The 18,697-nt window shown below is 35.8% G+C and overlaps 1 protein-coding gene across 3 annotated transcripts in view; it reads right to left on the reverse strand.

The window, feature by feature from the left end:
• LOC149798848 (choline-phosphate cytidylyltransferase A-like) overlaps positions 1-18,697 on the reverse strand; it is a 53,832-nt gene that overhangs the window by 23,682 nt on the left and 11,453 nt on the right. For all 3 annotated transcript variants that reach the window (XR_016421039.1, XM_089957751.1, XM_089957749.1), the window contains exons 3-6: positions 13,702-13,828; positions 10,721-10,837; positions 7,536-7,687; positions 5,117-5,199 (exon numbers count right to left, since the gene is read on the reverse strand). Coding sequence is in view for 2 of the 3 variants with exons in the window: in XM_089957751.1 (XP_089813877.1) it covers positions 5,117-5,199; positions 7,536-7,687; positions 10,721-10,837; positions 13,702-13,828 (479 nt within the window). In the remaining variant the exon portion in view is untranslated. The remainder of the gene's footprint in view (positions 1-5,116; positions 5,200-7,535; positions 7,688-10,720; positions 10,838-13,701; positions 13,829-18,697) is intronic.

Raw genomic sequence — 18,697 nt, forward strand, 5'->3', positions numbered from 1 at the left:
GATATCCTTTGCCTACCTCAAGCAAATTTTACTTCACTGTGCTGACAAAGTTTTTGTCCAAAAGGTTTTAAAATGTTCAACATGTGAAAAAACTTTTAATGGTTTCAGAATTTAATCATATCATCTAATTACGCATACAAATACACATTACATGTCCTACATTAGATAGTCTTCCATAAAAAGCAATCCATATAATTACATGTCCTACATTAGATAGTCTTCCATAAAAAGCAATCCATATAATTACATGCCCTACATTAGATAGTCTTCCATAAAAAGCAATCCATATAATTACATGTCCTACATTAGATAGTCTTCCATAAAAAGCAATCCATATAATTACATGTCCTACATTAGATAGTCTTCCATAAAAAGCAATCCATATAATTACATGTCCTACATTAGATAGTCTTCCATAAAAAGCAATCCATATAATTACATGTCCTACATTAGATAGTCTTCCATAAAAAGCAATCCATATAATTACATGTCCTACATTAGATAGTCTTCCATAAAACCAATCCATATAATTACATGTCCTACATTAGGTAGTCTTCCATAAAAAGCAATCCATATAACTGTATACATACTTGGCCAAAAGTTAGTCAGTTAAACTAGGCCTTCTAGGCAGATAGCAAAATTCCTGTAGCATTGTTTTGGAAACCATTTTTTTTCTAGTAACATGTTTCTTTTATAATACTTATCCAATCATAATACCTTAGGAGATCTACTACTACCTCACAAATCCACCCCTCCCAGATTAATGCTTTTTAGCTAAAAAGCTAAAAGTTATCTGCCCACCAAGGTGGCAGTTATAGTGATCTTTCCTTTATACCGGGATTGGCACTGCATGGAGGCTGGGAGGTTGTATGTATATTATGATCAGTTAAGTATTATTGAAGAAACATTTTACTAGAAAAATATGGTGCTGGAACTATGGACCAGGCTGGTGTTATACATGATTGAGGACAGAACTCTGAAGGGAGTGGGTGGAAGCTAAGTCAAAACCTTAAGACTGTCTTCACACATCATTGTAAGATCTAATAATGATGTGGGGACTTAAGAGCCTGTTTTTGTCATTTCTGGATTAAAGTAGTGAAGCCTTTGTCTCTTGTGCTACCTGCAAAGTAATTGGAGAGGAAAGCTGAGGATGGTGGCTCATTACTTCTGCATGAGTAGAGATTCACTTTGGTGGCAGACTTGAGCATGAGAAAAGAGACATCTCTTAGAAACTGAGGCACCAAGTTGGACATCATATGCCAGAAATGTCATGGGGTAACATGTGGGTTAGATTGATCCATTACAGTGCCTATATAAACTGGACATTGTCTACAGGAAGTGCCGAGTGGAACTATGTGGATTAGACTGATCCATGAGAGTGCTTGTGTAAACTGGACATTGTCCACAGGATGTGCCTAGCAGCACTATTCAGGTTAGATTGCTGTGTACTTGGCCAAGATCATGGGTATTACTGATTTAGAGTGAAAAAAATAGGATAAAAGTTTAGCAGCCACATAAAAAAATATAAATACATTAATAATTAAAATACTTCTGGCACGCAGAGTCAGCTATCATAATGTTTGCATCAGTTGATAAGTGCAAAATAATTAAAAAATGTGTACTATTTTAAACCACAGTTTTCTTACATCATCATCATCACTTTACTTGAAGCAGCTCTATGGTAATATTAGCAGAGTTAAGAGCAAAAAAATACATCATTACCAACTTATTGAAGAAAAAATAACATATAATCAAAGGTCAGAAAAACATACCTTTAAAATTTTGCAAACTTTAAGACCCAGAAGTATTAGTAACGCAAAATAATAGCCCACAGATAACAAACAAACTAAAACCTTTTTTAACACAGTTGTGGCCCATAATAAAAATTGATATTTTGAAACTACAAGTCTTAATTTCAATGTACTAAATTTTGTGAGGCCCTGAGTGGCTGAGTGGTCTAAAGTACTCACCATTACGGATCAATGACATCTCATATCTGTCTGCGTGGATTCAAGCCTCGGGTTTGGCCAAAGTGGGTATGTGAGAAAGCTTGCCAGTAGTTGTGGGTTGGTGGTTCTTTCTGGGATTTTCCTGGATTCTTCCTCCACCATTTATACTAGTCACCTATCTTACGCTGAAAAATGGCGTTAAACCCTACAACAACAACAACAACAACAACTGAGTTTCGTGCCCATAATGTTTTTCCGAATCCATTCATTCACATGGGCACCTTTAATTTTGGTGCTCAAATAGTTCTCTAATCATCATGACTGCAGCACATGAAACTACCTTACAGCAATAAAACATGCACTGATATTACCATCTGACTACAAGCACCTGCAGATTGTTTGTGTCTGCGGAATTCCGAAGCTGTTATATGTAGAACCAACTGTCTACGATCAGAGGAACACCAATTTTGTTCATGCAGGAGAAGTTTCATTTGAATAAAAGGCAACACAGTTAAATTAGATCATTGGTTGTAGTAATTTCATTGTCAGAACTGGTGTTTCTGAAGAAGGATGCTCTTTCACTGTAGATTTATGCAGGCTTGGTTGAATCTGTAAAAATGGTCGTTACATGTCCAACCATATTTTTTGACCATTATACCATATCACTATTTCTGCATTATAAGAGCTGCATTTAACTTAAGATTTAGTAATGGTATTTATACTTCTACTTAATGCAGGAAAACCTGTCCATGTTGTTGTTGTTGTTGTTGTAGGGCTTAACGTCATTTTTCAGCACACGATAGGCTATACATGGCGGCCAGTATTAACAGTGGAGGAAGAACCCAGTAAAACCGCCGAAAGAATCACTGACCTACAAGAAGCTACTGGCAAGCTTTCTCACATACCCACATTGGTTGAATCCGAGACTCGAACCCATGTAGACAGAGGTGAGATGGCAGTGATCCGTAACGGAGACCGCTTTAGACCATTCGGCCACTCAGGGCCCCTAACCTGTCCACGTGCAGCAAGTACTAAACTGTTCTGGCTATATATTCTGGACTATCAATTTTGGTAACGCTAATAACTAAGACAGAAAAGTTCTTCATCTCTCTGTTATCTCTAGTTATATGCAGAATCGTTTGACATAACTACATATTTTCTCTTCACCTATTTATTTATTTTGCTTCTATTTACATTTTTTAATAAATGTAATGTGCTGTTTTAATTTATTTGAATATTTATTGATCTTTTGCCAACTTTGTTGAGAATTGGTGTCCAAGTTTTATGCACAACAAATGTAGTTTTTAAACAAAATATGGTTAATTAGCGGGTGATACTGACTCATCTGACTGAATACAAGCAAATAGCACAGATCAGATTAAATACAATAATGTTTTCAGAATTTTTTGGTAGGAAAAAGTTAATCTTGTGTATGTTATGCATATAACAGTGTTCAATTATGTATGTTCGTCATGTGTCAAGTTACTCCTTTACATCCAGTTTCATACAAAGCTTCTATTGAAAATGCTATGATATGAAATATTCTGTATTATTATGCTTATTTGTGCCAATATCCACTTGTAATTTGTGAAAAAAGACACAAAGTAATATGCACAACTCTTTCTCTGGGTTGTTTTTCTCGTCATGTTTAAGTCAAAATATGAATCTATGAGGTCAGTTTTATAAATATTCATTAAATATAAGCTCAAGGGTTTGAACCATTGCAAAAAAAAATTTGAATACATATGTTGAATTTCTGGCATACATGTAACACTTTTAGGACCCATGATCTGTAACACTTTTAGGACCCATGATCTGTAACACTTTTGGGACCCATGATCTGTAACACTTTTAGGACCCACGATCTGTAACACTTTTAGGACCCATGATCTGTAACACTTTTGGGACCCATGATCTGTAACGCTTTAGGGACCCATGATCTGTAACACTTTAGGGACCCATGATCTGTAACACTTTAGGGACCCATGATCTGTAACACTTTAAGGATCCATGATCTGTAACACTTTTGGGACCCATGATTTGTAACACTTTAGGGATCCATGATCTGTAACACTTTTAGGACCCATGATCTGTAACACTTTTGGGACCCATGATCTGTAACCCTTTTAGGACCCATGATCTGTAACACTTTTGGGACCCATGATCTGTAAAACTTTTGGGACCCATGATCTGTAACACTTTTGGGACCCATGATCTTGGCCAAGCACCTGTATAACAGGTTCATCAACTGGGTTCTCGGGTACTAAAGCACTAAGCTGGGGATCTTATGCAGGAAGTGCCTAGTGGCACACTGGACAACCTCATTCTTGTTGTAGATGATACTGTATGATCAATTGTGGTTGTGGCCCATTGTGACCCCGAGTTATATGGCCAAGTCTGGTCATGAAGGAACATGGCCATCTTGGCTTGCAGGATGGGATGGGGTATGGGATACTGATCCAGAGATGCTCATTGCCAACCAGGGAAATTAGGGACAAAAGGGTAAAATTGTGTTATTCTATTGAAATATTTGTGACACCACAGAAAATAAAATCTCCATGTGAAAGCCAGAAGAATGATAAAATCGTTTAAAAAGACTTGAAAGGACTAAAAATACTTGCATATGGTTTCAACTTCTGAAAATTTTTTCTTTTGGTTTATTTTTTATGAAACATCATGATTTTTGTATACAGCTGTATGATTTATGAAGAGGCTCTGCAACTCTGGAATGAGCTGAAGTAGTCACTGATGATTTCACTGGATTTTTTAATTCAGCCAATTCAGGTATCTATCTAACTGCCACCTAGGTGGGCAGATAACTTTTAGGTTTTTAGCTAGAAATGTTCAATCTGGGAGCTTTGGATTTGAGAGGTAGTAATAGTTCTTCAAAAGTATTGGATAACATATTTGAAGAAAAAACTACAGCTTTGTTATCATTGTTATCAGCAATCTTTAGACAGGTGCGACTTAGTTTTAGTAAGACTGTTAGACTGCAGAACGCTGCTATCTTTAGATCAGATAATCTAAATCAAATCTGATGACTTGCAATTAAACTCACTGCAAGCACTTTTACACACTGCTTAAACAGGCATCAGTTTCACAGTTTTATACATTGCAAAGCTCTTAGGGCAAATACATAGTCTAGAACAGCTGTTGAAATAACTTACATTCCCCTGGCCTTTATCGTTGCATAAACATCATTACTGTTGCCAGTTGCATAAGGAATGTCATCATGAGCTACAAAATCAATCTGCATAAAGAAGAGAAATATTTTATAATCTGTAAAAACTGACACTATGAAAATTAGTGAAACTACACTATACAAACTGCATTTTTATCAAATACTTTTGAAATACATGTTTTTAATATGTCTTATACATATATGTAGTCTTTACCTCCAATGATAACTGATTGACAATAGCTGTTCATATATTCAAATTCAAAGTTAATTGGCCATAATGTTCTGTTAGACTTTTCTAAAAAAGTGACACTGAACTTTCAGCATTGTTCCCCTATTGATCAATGACATATGATGAGCCTTTGTGCTAAGTTTTATGAGAATACCACCCATGCCTATGTAAGAAACAACTCGAAGAATCCCCACCAACAAACCCGAATCTTAAGCTGATGAAAGAGGTAGAAACTAAATTTTGCCTACTGCCTAGGTGCCATTCTTCACAAATGAGATAACAGAATCTCCCGCACGTGTATCGGAAGGATATAAAAATATATCCCTTCAGTGAAATAATTTCAGGAACGAGTCTTGCTACGTTTGCTTTTTGATTTCCATCTCAGACTAGATTACATTGGAAAGGTTTTTTTTTCTCAACCACTAAATGAAATATTTTCTTTGGTACAAACTTTTAATGCTGCCACATGATGGCTTCATATGATATTTGTGAACTTCAATGAGTAAGATATAATTATTTAACCAATGGTAAGTTTGGAATACACAGTGTGACCCCGCTATAACACAGTGGTTGAGGTCCACAGAACCTGACCGTATTACAGACCATACTGTGTTATAACAAACCAAATATGTTAGCTGAAGAAAATGATGCATTTACCTAAAACATGGCTGGGTGGGTGGGAAGTAATAACAGTAGGTGTCAAAAATATGTGCTTTTGATTAAATAAAGATAAACTAATCTGAAAAACACTTGTATATTGACAACTTACATCTGTGAAGTACAATCCATAATCCATTGATTACTGTATATGTATGTAATAAAACCATGAATCTGAGTAGAGATCACATGTTAAAAACTTCATGTATCACTCCCCATTAGAAATCACAAATAACACATATATATAATAAAAAGATGGTAGTCCTCATTTTCATCTAGATTGAATTAACACTCAGCAATTCACTATAAATGTCGCAAATAGCACATGGCTATAGTTGTTTACATGCTACATGTACATGTACTTAAATTCGCCTAGATTTTGGTCATCTGGAGATGGCTATCATCTTGCCAAGGCCACCCAGGAGATGAGGCTATTCATAGGGAAATGAAAATGTGAATAAATTAAAATGTTCAAACATCTTTGCAAGATACCTCATCTTCAGTTAACTAGACAGCCAGATATCTATAGTTTCAAAGGATTAGAAATTTAATTTTTATGACATCTTTGGTAGTGACTGAAAAGATACATTTTTTTCATGCAAAAATGAAACTTTCATGGCATAATAAACATTTTCCAGTCACTTTGGAAAATGCAACAATCCATCAGATTTCATTGCTTTTATATACATCTGGTGCTGACTTCCTTTGATTAAAGGTTCTTCGATGTTATCGGAGATTGTAGTTGGATTTCTTTGATGAAGGGTGCATGTGCTATCGAAGTTACCAATAAAGAACAGCTTTGGAGACCAAACAGATAACCATTTCTTACTGAGGAGGAAAAATCAAATAAATGTAAAACATTGATCGAGACTGATTTTTTTCCATCTGCTTAGTATCTTTACAGGATGACTGGTGCTTCAAGGGTGGTCAGATTTCTTTGAAGTTTCAGCAAAACAATTTTTTCTGTGTACATTTCACAAACAAAAAGAATTAGCAGTTGTTTGGTCTATTGCAGCAGTTACTGTTCCTGCCTTTGTCCGAAAAATCTATTATGAGATAGTGTCTCATCTGGTTGATCTCCGCTACCAGAACTGTCAACAACAAAAAAAATGCAGAGATCTCACAGCATACAGTATTGAGGCCAGATGTCAGTAATATAACATCTATTATGAGATAGTGTCTCATCTGGTTGATCTCTGCTACCAGAAATGTCAACAACAAAAAAAAAAAAAAACAGAGATCTCACAGCATACAGTATTGAGGCCAGATGTCAGAATAATATGATCTAACATCTATTATGAGATAGTGTCTGATCTGGTTGATCTATGCTACCAAAAATGTCAACAACAACAAAAAAAAAGCAGAGATCTCACAGCATCCAGTATTGAGGCCAGATGTCAGAATTATATGATATAACAATGCACTGTTAAAGTGAGGTCACACTGTAGTGTCAAATGGAGAAGGAATTTTTTTTAAACTGGCATGCAAATTAACATAAAAACTGGCTAGAGGAACTTACTTTGTGTTTTTCCAGAAACTCATCTGTAAGCACCCAGGGGGCACCAGTGATGACTTCATCCACATACCGACAGTGCCGTACTGCCTCATACCTTTCATTTTCATTCATGACTGTCCTACCCTTCATTTCATTGGTCAGCTCATCATCACAGACTAAAGGACAGAATTGTAAAGGATATCAGTGGATTATGTTAAAAGATCCCATGCTGACAACAGATAATATAATCCCTGGTACCCAGCTTACGTAAACACTCCTACCGAAAGTACCTGATATAGTCCATCACTCTGAATTTTTATACAAATTATTCTAATACCTTAAGGTGCAGCACTCATAATTTATAAACTACTAATCATATACCTTGTTTCCATGGTAACATAAAATATTCTGAAAGTATTAAAAGACAAGCCTACATAACTTGTTTGAGACTGTACCAAGTTTGAATGAAATGTATTCAATGGTTTGAAAGATATGCTTCAGAAAGGAAAATGGATATGGACTGATGGACAAACAATGGACGCAGCAATATCTATATCCCCCTGTATTGTATACCGGGGGAAATAAAAGCAAACCAAGAAGACCTAGTCACTTACATCCCCTGCACTGCAACAATGTCTGCTGGAGGACAGAAAGACCAGTAAAAGTGTTTAATTTATAGCAAGTTTATATTGTATACAGTAAAGTGAACGGCATAATATGTTTTGCTCTAGATGTAAATGGTAGATGGATAATGAAACAGCAAATGAACCAAATGTTAAAATCATGACAAGGAACCTTAATTGGTGAAAGACACACATATATTCTAATAGTCTAATATGTATACAAAATGTATGTAGACATCATCAATAACTCTGGAATTTTGCACCAGAAACATAAGTATGGATAATGGATTCACGGAAGAACAAATGGATGGAAAAAAACTGAATAACTGAACAGCAAAAGGTACACCTGGATCACAAGAGATATAGATGGATGTATAAACAGAAAAATGTATATCAAAATGTTAATAAACAGACACAGACATAAAAATGAAAACATTAGAAATTTTGAATTGTGAATAGCAAAAGATACATCATTAGTCAAATATGTGTACCAAATTTCATAGACTTTAAGTTTTGTTGTTTTGTTCTGTATGTATGTATGTATGTATGCATGTTACATGGATGGATAGGGTTTAACAGCTCATCAACACCTTCATGGCTATACTGTGCCAGTTAAAAGTTAAGCTCTCAATATGTCAAGGTAAAGACTAAAATCATTAGAAGAGAAATCCTTCAAAAATAAACATACACATATACTTCATAAAAGATAAAAGGTACAGATGAATTAAGTTATTGTATACAACTTCAAACTAATTGTGTGTGTATATATATATATATATATAGAGAGAGAGAGAGAGAGAGAGAGAGAGAGAGAGAGAGAGAGAGAGAGAGAGAGAGTATAATTTAGACTTACTACTTTATGGTAAGAAATGGAAAAACACAAACATCTTTAGAATGGAAGGGAAGCAGCCATACTGACTGATTGGCATCCGTTAAACCAATATGAAATGTCTTGATGCCAAAATTTTCTTTGCAAAATTATGTTTCAACTGATTGTTTATAGAACTTGTGAATAGCAACTGTAACATTGGCATACAATGCATGATGTAAATATTTGAAAAAAATATTAAAACTGAAGAATTGTGAACAGCAAAAGACACATCTGGCCCACTAGTCCAATATGTGTATTAAGTTTCATACATGTACCTTAACTTGTTTGATGCTCTGGAAACTAAAGTATGGATAATGGATGGATGGACAACAAAATGAACAAAAACATTTAAAAATATTAAACTGAACTGTGAATAGCAAAAGATACAGCAGGGCCACTAGTCCAATATATATTTATATACAGACATAGCAAGAGCTATATCACCTCCTCCCTATAATACATACAAGGGGTATAAATATCAAAGAAAACTTGGATTCCTACATTTGGATCATAAAAGAAAGACATGACTGTCAACAATAATTAATAAATATTTTTCAATGCAGAAGACAACTCATAGTAATAAAAAAAGGGCTCACAAAAAATGAAGAATGAACATGTAAATGTTTTACAGTTGGCAATGTAATATAGTTATATAGTTATATAGAAAACAGGGGTCTAAGAACTGACAAGAAAGGTGAATCCTGTATTAATGCATCCAGAAGAAGGTGAATTCTTTTTTGGATCCATTTCTCATTCTTTTCTACAAATGTACCAGCCAGTGAATAGGACCCTATCCTAATTTGATCATTCCTCTTCAGAAGAAATGAAGCAAGGGAGATGACCTATAGTCACAAACTAAGGAAGAGAAAGAAGCAAAATGAATAACTTTTTTAAAGCTTAAGAAAATAATTTCTTTATCAATGTTATAAATGAGAATGTGAGGGGAACTTACAGTACTATAAAGTGAATCCAAAATAATCCTGATGTTCTATGAAAGTCAAATAGAATGAAAAATTCAGTATAAATTTCAAAACTAAATGTACTGGTCTGCCAACAATCATAATATTGTCAAGATGGCATTGTCCAGAACTCCTTGAATAATTCATAAAAGTTCAGAAAAATACTTTAGTCCAAACAATAAGCACTTTCTATTTCCAGTAAACAATCCAAAGTTTTTCCTCTCTACTAATATCTAAATACAACATGAAACATGTCTGCAAACTTAGAACAGGAATACAAGAAATGAGAATGACTCCCAAAAGGAAATGAAATCTGATTGCTCAGTTACCTCCTTAGGTACACCTTCTATTTCACAACATACCCCAAGTAACAGATCTTACTACTCACTTTATCTCGAAACTGCCTCTTCATGTGGCTAGCCCAACCAATGGGAAATTACTGAATTCTTCTAAAATCATCATAACCCCTACCAGCCAATGAGAAATTTACCCAAATTCATCATCAAATCTTAATATTAAGATTATTATTAGTAGTTGTCAACACATATGTAAGCATATATTTTTACATCCTATGTAAGCAAAATCTAACTAAAGATAATATATAGAATACAAATTTTAAAACGTTATAAAAAATCATGTACCAGGAGTTATAAAAAATGTAGATATACACAAATAACACTACAGACCAATAACAAACTATGTAAATGATTTAAAGTCATGTTGTCATTATTTATGGAACAATCACTTTCCACTTACCTCCTATGATGAGGTAAGTATTGGGGCATGCCATTTTGGCCTGCATAAGCTGGCGGGCATGACCTGAATGAAACATGTCATAAATGCCATCTGCATACACTCTCACTCGTCTCGATGCTGCAACATAAGAACAGATCATTACATAGCAAGTATTCAGCACAATAAGAATTGTCAAGCCTTTGCATTTCCTTCATTGTCTACAGTAATATATTAGGAACTTTTAAGTGTCTTTTAGCTAGATATATGTAATCATTGCTAGAAGGAAAATTTCTATTGAAACTGAAAAATAAAATGGTATTTACAAATGCAAAGCGCAAGTTACCTACAGTTAGGAATCCATGTTCACTTAATGTATGCAGAAATAGTCCCCGCTTCCATCACAGTCATGCTGAGCCCTATTTTTCTTTCTCTCTTACCTTTAACTTTTGTCAACCTGCTTCATTATCTTCTCACTCACGACTAAATTAAATAGGTCACCAATAATACTCCACTGATACCCTTGTTATGGATCATAAATTGAAAAAAAAGACATGCTTCAGAACAAATATGGTATGCCAGAACATGTTAATCACAATCATATGGACATAGCATGAAACGTGTGCAGCATTTTCCCCTGCGGAATACCAATATACTGTAATGGTTAAGGTATGAGGTCACTTAGTAACAAGCCTGACCAGTCTGAACCTCTTAGTCCAATGGTATGTGCAGCTCCTGTGAGACAGAAGAACAGGGTTTGATTCCCAAGCATGACAGATAGACTGTGTCTCCCCTTCAATTGCATTTGGGAGCTTGCCTGATTCTGATTAGCTGGTGGTTTAAAATAGGTACCGTAACAGTATTTGTTGAATGTTACAGAAGATTACACAAAAATAAATATACAATGCCTTTAATTGATGACCAATAACATTTTTACTGGGCAAATATTTATTTAGGATATCTCCCTCTGATTATATTTCCATCACAAGTTTATTAGTCTGGTCACCTGATCTTATGAAATACTGTAAAATGTATGAGAATCTGCATCCTGTCAAGCCTGTTTGCTGATAAAGTAATGTAAAATTACTTCAAGGTTATAAATGATTTTCTGTGTCTTTTTCCTTTAGCATAATGTCAATTACACATGTAACACTAGAATTAAGTAACTACATAGCATAATGTCAATTGTACATGTAACAACAAAATTAAGTAACTACACAGCATAATGTCAATTGCACATGTAACACCAAAATTAAGTAACTACATAGCATAATGTCAATTGCACATGTAACACTAGAATTAAGTAACTACATAGCATAATGTCAATTGCACATGTAACACTAGAATTAAGTAACTACATAGCATAATGTCAATTGCACATTTAACACTAGAATTAAGTAACTACATAGCATAATGTCAATTGCACATTTAACACTAGAATTAAGTAACTACATAGCGTAATGTCAATTGCACATGTAACACTAGAATTAAGTGTGTGTGTGTGTGATTTGGATTTTTAACATAGCTTTAACAATATTTCAGTCATATCACTATGATGTCTGCAGTGTGGTAGTTTATAGTGATGTCTAGCACTGGGGCATCATGCCGCAGACATGTTGCATCATGTCCCACCAAGTTACATTACACCAGGTCGACCAGTCCCAACACCAACTTCTTAATACTGAAAAGCATATAGTGAGGCAGCTGTTAGTACCATTTTTATAAGTTTTTGGCATGACTTGGCCCGGGTTCGAACTTGTGACCTCCCACATCCCAGACAAATGCTCTAACCACTAGGCCACCAGAACGGTTCTGTAATTAAGTAATTACATAATTCTGCACTTCCAAGCTATGCAACAAGGGGTATAGTATGACCCTGCAGCCAATATTGCAAAACTGCATATATGTATTTGTCTCCTTATGTCGGGTAAGTGTATCTATGGTTATAGGGTGGGTCCTTGATACCGGTAGTTGCCAAGTTATAAACCACAGGCAATTCCCCAACCCCAGGGGCATGATGCAGGACCTATGCTGGATGTAAATTTGTTGTTGTTGTTGTAATGGGGTTTAACACCATTTTTCAGCACAAGATAGGCTATATATAGAGGCCAGTATTAATGGTGGAGGAAGAACCTGGGAAAACCCTGGAAAGAACCAACGACCCACGAGAAGTTACTGGCAAGCTTTCTCACATACCCACATTAGCTGAGCCTGAGATTCGAACTCACACAGACAGAGGTGTGATGGCAGTGATCCGTAATGGTGAGCGCTTCAAACCACTCTGCCACTTGGGGCCCTGGATGTAAATTTGAATCAATCACTTCAGGCCCATTAAATGTATGTGTGGTTATCAGGTGCAGATGAATAATTATGACCATGGGCTAAGTCCCCAACTCCAGGGATATAAAACAGGCCATGTGCTGGATGTAAATGAGAATTTATCTCCTCATGCTCATTAAATGGCTAAATCGCATTTTGGTGGGGATCTCAAAAAGTCATGACCCAGCAGTAAGTTACCAACACCATGGTCTGTATTGGACATATGTCTGATTTCATCTCAAGTCCATCAAACTCATATATGGTAATGGGACAGAAAAACTTCAGTGTTTCCATGTGATGTCCTATGGTCAGTATTGCACTTCACAAGTGCAAAATCTAAAACCTATTAAATTATTTCCAAGGCAATGAAGGTGACACATGTCAACTTTCTGATACCCATCTACAATACTCAAGACATTGAGATTATAAAAAAAATCTCTCACCCACCCATCCCCATAGGTCATTAAAATGTTAAAACAGTTGTGTATATTTACAGACAAATCTAAATTATAAATCCAAAGTTGTATGTCTGTAGGATACATATAAAAACACAAAATTAACAGTTAGGACAATACAACTCACACCTTTTAATTAAAAAGCACATGGATAAAAATAAAAGTTTGCTAGCCCTATCAAATTCATTTACATGGGGATCAATCTACTGAATGTAGGCAGTGAAATATTACCTTTCCCTGCCTTTGCGTCTTCTAATGAGATTTTGATGGAGTAGTTACAGTTCTCTCTCTCAATACGGGCCTCTTCATCAGTGTGGAATGGTGCAGGGCCAACAGCTGAGCCAAGTTTGCTCTCCCTCTATAAACATAATATTTTACATGCATTGTACTTAGTACTTAATTGCCAATGTTCAAGATTAATACAACTGTAATTATTTGCAGAATGTGCCAGAGGATCAGGGTTTACACTCGTCTCATTCAACCAGACTCTAGCTTGACTGCATGAGGTCTCCATCATATGAGTGTCTGCTAGTCTTGTTCAACCAGAGCATGACTCCACAGGATCTTCGTCATATGATGGTCTGGCAGTCTCATTCAACCAGACTCTTAGCATGACTTCATGAGGTCTCTGTTATATGAAGGCTTTTTAAAAAGATCTCTCATACCAAAAGAAGATACTTCAAACTTTGCAGAAGTGAAACTACAGACAATTCTTCCTATCTTAAAATTTACATACAAGCATTTTGCAATCATTCAAGTCACATTCTACTGTACACTTAAAAGGAAATTATTTAATCTAATAAATCTACCAATAATTCCTAAATATTGTTAGAGTCCAAAAATTCAATGAGCAGTTTGTAATTCCAAAGAATAATTAAAAAAAAAGTCCTCTCAAATTGTATCTGAACAAAACTGTAAGCGATTCCACATACTGATCATAAAACAGGAATGAATAATTGCTTACAAACCTCTACCTATACAAATACCCACTTGACCTACAATGCAATAGATTCTTCTGGAACATGTCCGACATATATATAAAATGGTGATCATAATTTGATCTATATCCCACTGTCAACAAACACAAATCACAAAATAGTTCACTATCATATTGTCGCCAGTAGCATATGGCTCTAGTTGTTTATAATGCTACATGTACATGAACAAATGGCCGAGATTTCAGTCAGCTGAAGATGGGGCTCCCAGGGGATGAGGCTATAAATAGGGAACAAATTAAAAAGTCATGTGACAGCCAGATATCTATCATTTCAAACGATTGGAAATCTAATTGGTGTTTTATGCTGCTGTTGGTAGCAATCATATACATAATAAACATCTTCCAGTCACTTCTGAAAATGATATGATGCTTAAAGATACCATTGCATTTATTTAAGTTTGGTGCAGACTTCCTTTCATGAAGGGTGCTTTTATTTTTATTAAAGATTGTAGTCTGCATGCTTTGATGAAGGGGTCATCTGTTCTTGAAGACACCACTAAAAAAGAAAGACAACCTTCGAGGACCAAACACCCTTTCATTATGATGGCAGCAACATCAAATAATTGTAGAACATTGGAACTGAACATTTTGTATTGCTTAGGATGCAAAACAGAATGATCTGTGCTTAAAAGGTAATCAGTTTTCTTTGAAGTTTCAGCAAAACTATTTTTCTGGGTACATTTTTTACAAAATTAGCCAGCATTTGGTTGATTGTAGTCATTCCTGTTCCTGTCTTCCTGGGCTCAATGGTCACTTATAATGTAACCATTATGTGCGGCAACAGACTCACCAATAAGTATTTACCCCAACAACATGGAGAAATACATAATGTTTAGGCTGGGTCAACTGCAGGTCATTGATTCATTACAGTTTATGAATTTGTCCTTGGACAAATTAGTGATCAATTAAATAGCAGAGAACCTCACAATCACTTGTCAATACTGTCCATAGGGTTCTAGCATCCCAAACATAGACCTGCTAATGAAAAAGGCGTGTATCCACGTGAGTACGTGAGTGACTGGAATATATTTGCTGAAACTCAACTGCCATGGACTGAATAATTTTTCACATAGCTGTCTCGTGAAAATATTTCAGAAAAAAAGATCACAAACATGCAAAGAAAATTTGTTCAGCATTCAAAAGCAAAACCTTTTTGGCAAATATCAAGATCTGTATCTGCACAATGATGCGTTGTTGCTTGCTGATGTATTAGAGAAATTTCTTGACCACTGCAATGCATGTGTACAAGCTTGATTCTGCACATTACTTCTCATCACCAGGTATGGGTTGGGTTGCATCATTGTCCAAAACCAAAACTGAGATGGAACTGCTCAATGACATTGACCAGCATCTGTTCATGTCAATGTCAAGTTACAGATAAGCTTGTTCGAACAACCCAAACATGTAAGGGTATGACCCTGCTACCACTGACAGTTACATCATGTATCCAGAAGATGCGCATAACCTTTATCAATGGGTGATGATGACACTGTTGCTGGTTGGTAGATTTCAGTGGATTGATCCTGTGCATGTAGACCTACTGAAACACATGCATGATTACAATATTAACAGTGACCAGGTATACCTTCTTGAAGTTGATTTGGAAAACACTGAAAATTTACATTATGCACGCAACAATTAACTGCTGGCACCAGAAGTGCTGTGATCTCCCAGAACATCGATTTTTCTTGTATCAGTGCATGATCCCTGATGCAAATAGGATGAATGCATCAAGCTAGTACCAAGTCTTAGGATGAAACACAGCTATGTACAGCATGTGCAAAACCTTCAGCTGTGGTTGGGTATGCATGTAACCATGATCCATCAAGTGCTTGAATTTCTCCAGCATGCTTGGAGGGCCCCGTATATAAATATGGATTTGTGAACTAAGGCCACCAATGACTTTAGAAGTACTTTTTCAAGCTCATGAACAATGCCTTGTTCAGGAAAACCACAAAAAATCATAACAATATCAAAGTTGACCTTGTCTATGATAGTGAGCAAGCCAAACTTCAAATTTAAGCTCATTGCTGATCTGGCCATTCAGTACTGAAAAATCTTTTGAAGGTGGACTTATTGCCATTCAAATCAAAACCAACACTGACAAAACTTTTCTATGGTCATTTGTTTGTATTGGACTTATCAAAGCTGCTCATGGACAAGTTTTTCAATGACAAGCTCAAACCGTTGTGATGCTTTACACTGACACTGTCCTGCTGCTGATGCATATCACCCCTGACGATGTACATGCGGACAAGGCACAACCATGTTTGGTCAATGAATTCGAAACCAGCAAGTATCTGAAAAAATATAAATTGTTTAGTATTTCTAACAAAGAGGTCCTTGGTAAGTTCAAAGACAAATACTCTAGTAAAGTAATCTACGGGTATGTAGAACTGTGACCCATAATGTACTCGATTGTGGTCAGACTACGGAGCGGTCTCACTGGTGGAGGTGGAATCTCCAAGAACATTAAAAATGACAAAAGTGTTCCATGGGTGACTGTGTGGAGAGATCTCAAACATGAACTGTATGTGGAATGTCTTTGAGACAACTGTGAATCTGCACATGCTGCAAAAATGATACAGTGCCAGAAATATCACATGGGTGTTTACTGATGCACCAAAGCGGTGTATCCCACTGGGAGTAAAACTGAGGGTTAAAAAAACCTTGATGTCAGAACCAGGGGTCAAATAAAAAATGTGGGGGTCAAAAATGTACTGACAAATTTTCATCTGGCCCATTCTTTTTCAGCTTGAGATAGAATATTGCAACTTGTACAACATACTATCTTTCTTTCTATACATACAAATAAACCAACATGCACAATTAACAAACAAATGCATTATCCATTCAAAGAATAATTTTATTAGTTCATTTTTCTTATAGTTTGAAGTTGTACATCTTTTTGTAGCAATATTATAGACCAACACATTACACATAAGCCAATACTAAAGCCTAATAAATCTTTTTAGCCAAAAGGCAGTTAATTTATTGCCTGTCATAAAATGTGTACTATCATCAGTTTCAGTGTGCTTCATCCTAGAGCACATTTATCCAAAAATCAAAGAGGCTAATGATTCATCTTCTTTATAATAAGTTACACTTGAACTTTAAGACTTTCTTTTATAACGGCAAAGTTAAAAACCAGCAAAATCTGCAATGACCCCCCTGTCTCTGCAAGTTTACTGATTTCTTTGTTGTGAAAGAATGTCTTGGGAGATAATGTGTTCTCCAGATATCTTGAGGTGAACAAGGCAGATTTTTAAATTCTTAAACCCTGTCATGAAAGGATTATTCACTTTTGCAGTCTTCACAATCACACAATCAGAAGTCACACTGGTAATCCTAATGTATGTGCCATATTCCAGTCAAGGGAATTATTTTCTCCATTTTTCATTAAAGTTACATTAATAGTTACTCTTTTGTGTTCTGCTACTTTCACTTTCTTCGCTAATGATTCTTAGTGTATTCCGTTTTAATCTGGAGATCACTTTCTAGTGCAACAAGCACTGAGGTTAAACATCTGGATGACAGCTTGCTGAGCTCAATGGAAATTGCATGAGAGCTTGCAAGATATGGGGAAGTTATTCCGTCATAACATTGTCTATGCTAGTCTGGTTCATTGATTCACTTGATCACTGCGTTGTACTCTGCTATACAAATAGCGGAGTCCAACACAGAAAGCATACAAAGCAGGGCACCAGTCTATGCCTATGCTCAAAGTATACACATTGCAATCCCTCATCCAAAGCATTGGATATTAAATAAATTGTCATTGCATTATGCGTAAAGGGAAACACTGCACCAAAGTGATTTTGTCCCTTTTTGATACCAAGTGATGCATACTCCTTGATGAAATCACCACCTACATTTTTGGCCATCACACTGTTATTAACCAAATTACAATGGATACCAGTTAGTGCATTAACACAAATCCTAGTGGCAGTTCCGTATTCATTAGAATGACTTGCAATTTCACTTGTACAAATATTTAGCTCAATGGATGAAGTCCATTCAGGTTTGGTCCACATGGTGATGGTACCAAATGGTATGTGTTGGTTGTCTCAGAGCATCAATCCATTCCAAAATCATAAACACATTGATGGAACACACTGGGTCAGAAGCATGACACTGTCCGCCTTCTAACTCTCCAGATGAATACAATATAGAACAAAGCTTGTCTCCGAGTGGTTGTAATAGTGAAATCATTTTCTGAGTAACAGTGAT

The sequence above is a fragment of the Sinohyriopsis cumingii genome, chromosome 5 (genome assembly GCF_028554795.1).
Source record: "Sinohyriopsis cumingii isolate HCF-2022 chromosome 5, ASM2855479v2, whole genome shotgun sequence".
NCBI lineage: Eukaryota > Metazoa > Mollusca > Bivalvia > Unionida > Unionidae > Sinohyriopsis > Sinohyriopsis cumingii.